Source organism: Falco punctatus (assembly GCF_963210335.1).
Source record: "Falco punctatus genome assembly, chromosome: 11".
NCBI classification, from domain to species: domain Eukaryota; kingdom Metazoa; phylum Chordata; class Aves; order Falconiformes; family Falconidae; genus Falco; species Falco punctatus.
In genome coordinates, this window is record NC_137591.1 from 30,872,801 (window position 1) to 30,879,716 (window position 6,916).

At 48.9% G+C, this 6,916-nt stretch overlaps 1 protein-coding gene across 1 annotated transcript in view; it reads right to left on the bottom strand.

Moving 5' to 3' along the window:
* Positions 1 to 6,266, bottom strand: part of NMNAT2 (nicotinamide nucleotide adenylyltransferase 2) — a 33,105-nt gene extending 26,839 nt beyond the window's left edge. The window contains exon 1 of the mRNA XM_080407621.1: positions 5,851 to 6,266. Within this exon, the coding sequence (XP_080263747.1) occupies positions 5,851 to 5,935 (85 nt within the window). The 5' untranslated portion in view covers positions 5,936 to 6,266. The remainder of the gene's footprint in view (positions 1 to 5,850) is intronic.
* Between the last annotated feature and the right edge of the window lie 650 nt (positions 6,267 to 6,916).

Consider the following 6,916-nt stretch of genomic DNA (forward strand, 5'->3'; position numbering starts at 1 on the left):
TCGCACATTTCTCCCAGCTCTGTCCCAGGCAGCAATGCTCTCATTAAACTGCTCTGCAGTTCAGTCATCTCAACAAACTATGAAAAAGTGATTCTTGACATTCAGGATATTAAAGCAACACACCATAAACAAAAGCCGCAGCTCCTGCCTCTTCCTCTCTTTTTACTAACAAAGCTCCATCCCTTCATCTCTAAAACCCGCATAGTGCGATGCAGCAGACCTCGGTGCTGCTCCTCGAGAAAGGCTGCATGGCATAATCAAAGAGCAGCCTGCTGGGATGTTTAATTGCTCAAATTTTCGTAAGAAGCCATGCAACAGAGAGTTTTACTTTCATGGCAGAGTCCTCTTTCACTGTTTTCCATCAGGAATGCTTTTTACCCAGCTGTTGGCTGAGATATAAACTCTCTTCAATAACAGGTGGACCTAGGACATAGGGGAAAACTTAATTTTAATTACACAGAAAGGGTGAGGAAGAGAAAAATAGTGGAGATTTGCTGACTTTCAGGATTCATCCCATCTACAAGCTACATTTTCTGCATAAGTCCAGGTTTTGGCACTGTTTGAAATGGAGTGAATGGGAAACTATGGCCAAACAGATTTAGAACATCTAAGGTACCAAGGCTCCCTCTGAGAAGGCCACAGCTGAACAACAGCTCACACATCCCTTCCTCCCATGTGAGCCGACCTGGAGCAACTCTACAAACCAACGCGCAGGAGATGGAACAGGGGAGATACATGCAGATGGCACAGATTTGATTGAAATTGCCTGTTTGCTGCCAAATGCTTGATAATGCCCCAAAAAAACAGCTGTAAAAAGGGCCAAGTGCTTCTGGATATAATATAATATAACATATAATAATGTCCCAACCCTTTCCTTGGGGGTCACCCAAACTGCTGCCTCTGAGCCCAACTCTGAGCATCCCCGTGGCCCCCAGCCTCCTCGGCGTTGGACCTCGTGGGCACCATGCCACCGGGAGAGGGGAAGGACAGCTTGAAACCTTCCTTTACAAGGGTAGGGAGGTCCCCAGTAAAGCTCTTCTAATCAAAGCCTGATGAGCAGAGGTGGAAAGGTGGACATAGATGTGTCAGAAAGGGTTGGGCTTGATTGGTGACCCGAGCCCTGAAGATGAAGCTGTGTCAGGCTGCTCTTAGAGCTGGGCAGAAACAAAACTGTGTTTGATGACCAAGGCCGTTTCCTTGAAGCCAGAAGTTTGCACGTGAAAGGATGGGTTGTGAGGAATTTCAGAACTTTAAAAAGGCAAGACAAAAATGTCTAAAGTGCTAAAATGAGGAATGCGAGCATTTACAGAGAGGCCTTTTCTTCTATAATTTAAGAAAAAGGAATAAAAAGAAAATAGAAAGAAAATCAATATCAAAACACTGCATCTTGATCGACCTGTTACCATCTCGCCTCACCAAACCCCTCATTCCAGGTTGTAGAAATCATCAGAACAATCCTTGAGTTCTCATATGCCCACGGGACAGTACAAGACCTTTCCCCTGCAGAACTATGAAGAAACTCAGCATCTTCCTTCCAAATCTGGTGGTTTTTTGGCTTCTTCTCCAATCCTCAAATCTGTGTGGTTCTCCCCAGGAGCGAGAACCACACAAAATCTGGAGCCTCTGACCTTGCACAGTGACGTCTTTAATCCCAGTAGTTTACCCAAGACCACCTTCAAAGTGAATTCTTTTAAAAAAAAATTTTGAAAAAATATGCTTTCTACCTTACTCTGCAGGGCTCCTCTTTGCCTTTCATGCTCTGAACCCCAGGCAGGAGGAGGACACAGTTGTGTTGGGGTTCCCTGAGTTGGGACAAGGTGGGGAAATGATTGAATTGTCAAAGCAAGCACAAGCTCATCAGCTGGAAGAGTGCCAGCACGGGCCTTGATTCGTTAGCAGGGCTGCATGGATCAGGTTTTGCTTTTGACATTGGTTTGTTGGCTTTTGTCCTTTGGGTGGCATCACTTGCACGGGAAGGAAGCAGCAGGGGAACTGCAGCAGGGCCAAGATGGAGGGAGATGTCCTTTAGGCAGCAAATCCTGAGGCTGGCGATGATGTGCCGCTCCACATGTCCCCAGCAGTTTGGCACCGAGATGCCAAAGCCACCATGGGGACATCTCAGAGGTTCCCCTCCCGAGCTGGCTGCGGGGGAGGAGGGTTAAGCATCTACCCCGTGTTCAGTGTTTCTCCGAGTGTCAATGGGAAATTAAAGTGAATTGGTTTGAATTCGGTGCCCAAGGTAAGCAGCCGGGCTCGCCAGCACCAAACAGTGGGGGGTTTCTTGTGGCTTTAATGCAGGACTTTGCTCTGAATCTTATTTTTCTCAAATTATTAGGACTTCCTGCGTGAGATCTGCTTTTCCTTCTCTATACCTCTTTAGGATATATCTGGAGTTTCATTGCAGGCTAAAGGCCACCAATGTTCATGTCAAGCCTTAGAAACCACCTCTGCCCTCTTCTCTCCTCTCACCCTGCCTCCCCGCCACATTAGCATGCTAAACTCTTTCTCATAGCCCCATAAAGCTGGAAAATACAACTCATATTTGTGACTCAGAACATACGTATATCTCAAAGCACATCTGATACCACAAATAACTCCAAGTGTTTTCAGGGCTATGTGGGTGTTTGTCTCAACCCCTTGGTATGGATGGCTGTATAGCACTGTATCTCACCTACTTTTTTATTATACATTATATATCTTAAGTATTAATTTATATGCACGATATTGATTTTTTATACACAGACTTGAATCAGTCTCATCTGGCGAGCCCTAGTGACCCAGCCTTGCAACTGGCGGAGGATGGAGGGAGCCCTGTTGCAGTAAGTTCAGCTCCATACAGATGCGAGGGTCAGCAGTGGTTGCAGTTGCTGGTCTGGGGTTGTAATAAGCAGCCCAGCTTTCAGGATAATGATGATACTGAGTCTTCAGTTCACATGACTGGTGGAAAAAATAACCCGGTGGGAACCTTTCCCCCCACTAGGAGAGACTTCCAAATAGGTAACCCATCTCCTAGTCAGGCAAAAATCCTACGGGAAAAGGTTGGCTTTTGGCACGAATAAAATGTGGTGAGGTCCATACTGAGAAAAATTATGGTTGGCATGCAATGGTATGTCTATAGTGGTATACCAGTGCAAATCTTATACTTCCTTTTGGCTTAATTAGTACCATGTGTTAAATAGATAACTTGTATCTCTCTATGTTAAGCAAAACATCCTCCTATCAGGCTCACGAAGCCCAAATATTTGCCTGAAAGATAAAGACAATATTTTTGCACAGATTCAGCTGTTTGAAATGCAACATTTACAGGATGGAGTACTGTTTGGGTTGGATTCATATAGCAGAGAGCTAAATGAGTAACACAGATTTCGGATGAGATTCCCATGATTTCACGTGATTATTCTTTTAGAATTGAGGGGAAGTCTTCCTCAAGCAAAAATGAGGAGGGACTTAGAAGCTGAATTGTGTCCTTTCCTTGTGGAAGACTCATTTGTCCCCATCAGGTGTCTCAGGACTTAAATTCCAGGATCTCTACAGGACATACGCATAGAAAGTTTCCACAGCAAGCCATCCTCTTGGAGCTAAAATGTATCTTCCTGAAAGATGTCTGAGTCTTGATTTACAGCCTTTACATGAGAGGGAATCCATCGGCTACCGAAGTACTTCTTTGTACTACTTGATTACCTTCACTCAAACCCACACACTATATTTGTAGTCTGAAGTTGTGTGGTCTCCAGACCTGCTCCTGGCATCTCACCAGTCCTTATTCTGCTGAATAAAGAGCCCCTTTCCCTCACATATCACATACCTCCTCCCCCAGGCAGATCCTTAAAGGCCGTGATCAATTTGCTGCTTAACATCTTTAAGGATGGGTCTGGACTGAGCCTCTTTAGACTCTTGCCACAAAGCCTGGTTTCCGGAGCTAATGTAATTCTTGTTACTGTTCCTCCAAGAAAGGTTTTGTTAATGCCATACATGAAAATAATACAACCTTTCTTCCTCTGCCTGATATTCCCCTGCTTGTATCTACAAGGATTGCATTTGCTGTTTTATTTACAGCATCACACAGAGTTTGTATTCAGTAGGCTGTGTACAATCACTCCTCAGTCCTTGACACAGTCGCTGTTTGGCAGAAGACATTTGCCTGTTGTTTATATTTGACGTGCGTTCCTCCTTGCTGGACATATGACTTTGCATTTGACTTCGGTATTTGAAGAAGCCCTTTATATCAAACAACCAGAGTCAGGCAGCGCAACTGACTCATTACCATAATTAATTGCTATTCTACCCATTTTGGGGTTATTGGCACTTTTTCACCAGTGGGAATTATACGTTTTCTTCCAGGTCATTGATAAAGATACTGAACAGTATTGAGGAAAATAAAAAAAATCTCATCACGAGCCTAGTAAAAACACCCACTGCATACCAATATCTCACCAATCCTTATTTTCTAAAATATATTTTGTTACCGGTTTTCAGTTCACTGAATATGGGCCACATTAATATTTTTAGTATTACTTTTCTTGATCAAAATATCATCTAGAGTCAATAATATGAATTACAGAAATCTGTTTTATCAATAGTTGCTTCTATCAACCAAGTCCCTGTAATTTCATTTAATTATTGTTTTTCTTTTTGAATAGTTCCTCTTGTGCCTTGTTGTTTGCAGTTGCTTTTAGCTTAGGAAAAAGGATTTTTTTGAAGTTTCAGATATATTGGTGCCCAGGACTACATTGTGCTGGCAGTTATGAAATGGAGTAACAATGTGATCATTTGCATCTCGAAAGCCATCATTTTCTAGCCTGCTGCCCAACTCATTAAGATCTGCAAAACCAAGGCCTGACAGAGAGATACCCCAAGCTGTTTTCAATTATTTTTGTGCTTAGAAACTTAGGTACAGCTTTTCAAAACCCTAGGGATGCTTCTCCAGCTGTGGCATGAGACCTTCAGCATCTGCTCCCCAGCCTCAGATCTCCTATGAGACATCAAGGATGGTTCCTCTCTCTGCGCTCCGGGAAGGGATATTAGAGGAGCTGATCTTTCTACTCCCGTCTTTTTCTGCAGTGGATACTTCACCCTTACAGCACTCCTTGCCACCCCAGGTAAGTAGCTGTTCGCACAGGGATCTCCAGGCATTTCAAGCTCTCCCCAAACCGTCAGTATTTATGGCATGTCAGACTGCCTTTGGCAGAGACTGCCCTCCCTCCCTCCCGCCCTCCCTCCCTCCCTCCCTCCCCCCCTCCCTCTTGTCTTGCCTGAACAGGCTGTAGCAGCAATTCTAGCATCCCCGTCATCTGGAACATCTCATGGATGCTCAGTAATCTCAATCATCTCACACAAACATTTCCGATTCCTTTGACCTGTTATCAGTCTAAAGCTTGGATATTCCTACGTTTCAGTTAACTGCCTATATTTTTGCTCACTGGTGCCATACCTGGCTTTAGCTGCTCGGCCCGCTCCCTCCCTCCCTCCCTCCTTCCCCGGCCAGGGAGGATAGAAAAGTGCTGCAGCGGCCGCAGGCTCGCAGAGCCAACCGGCTCACAAACACGGCCAGGAGCCTTCGCCAGCACCGACCCGGGGGGCTGCAGGGGCGGCAGCGTGGCCAGGTGAGTGCGGGGGGGCACACGACCCGGCTATGTGAGGGCAGCACGGCCCGGGGCTGGCTGCCAGCCCCTCCGCCGCTGCCTGCCGGGGCGGGCGGGGGGTCCAGGGGGCGGCCTGCGCCCTCCGCGCCTTCAGCACCACCGGCCGCGGACAGCGCCCGGCCGGCCCGGCCCCGCCCCCGCTGCGGTGCCCGCTGGCTGCGCCCCCCCGGCGCCCCCCGCCCCCCCCCGGGGTCCCGCCCGCACTGACCGAACATCTGGATGTGGCCCTTGGTGATGGGGTTGAAGCTGCCGCAGGCCAGCAGGATAACGTGGGTCTTGGTGGTCTCCGTCATGGTGCCGGCGCGGCCCTGCTCGGCCCTGCCCAGCCCTGCCCCAGCCGCTTTTTGTGTCTCGGTGCGGCTGCGGCGGCGGCGGGAGGGAGGGAGCGGGGCGGGAGCGGCAGCGGGGCCGGGGCGGGAGCGGGGGCGGTGCCGCGGCTGCGGGAGTGGGGAGGGGGCCGGAGCCGGCACCGCCCCCCGGCTGGCACAGCCTGGGGCACGGCACCCCCGCGGACACGGCACCCCCGCCGGCACGGCAGGGCCTGGGCACGCGCGTCTGGGAGGGCAGGTACGGCACAGGCACGCGCACAGGTATGGCACAGGCACACACACACACACACAGAGGCACGTATGGCACAGACACACACAGAGACACGTATGGCACAGGCACACACACACATATGGCACTGGCACACACACACAGAGGTATGGCACTGGCACGCACACACATGTATGGATGTATGGCACAGACACACACATATGCAGGTACAACACAGAGACACACACACGTATGGCACTGGCCCACACACATGGGCACGGCACAGACACACACATATGGCACAGATGCACACACACACGTATGGCACAGACACACACATATACAGGCAGGCAGGTGGTGCAGCCCGGGCCAGGGGCTACAGCCAGACACCTGGAAACTATACACACATACATATATATATATATATGTATACATATGTGCATGATCTCCACAGGCACAAATATAAGCACATGCAGTTGCGGAGACACATGCCCACCCACCCACACATACACACACGTGCACATACCTATGGGCACACCCCCACACCCCCTGTATATGCACACACACGCACATGTGCACACACATGTGCAAAACTTCCCATGTGCACAAACACACACGTACATGTACGCAGAGATGCATGTGCCTCCTCCGAAGAGGGAGATGCATGTGCCTCCTCCGAAGAGGGCTGGGGAGATGTAGCCTGCTCTCTCTCTCTCTCTCTCTCTCTCTCTCTCTCT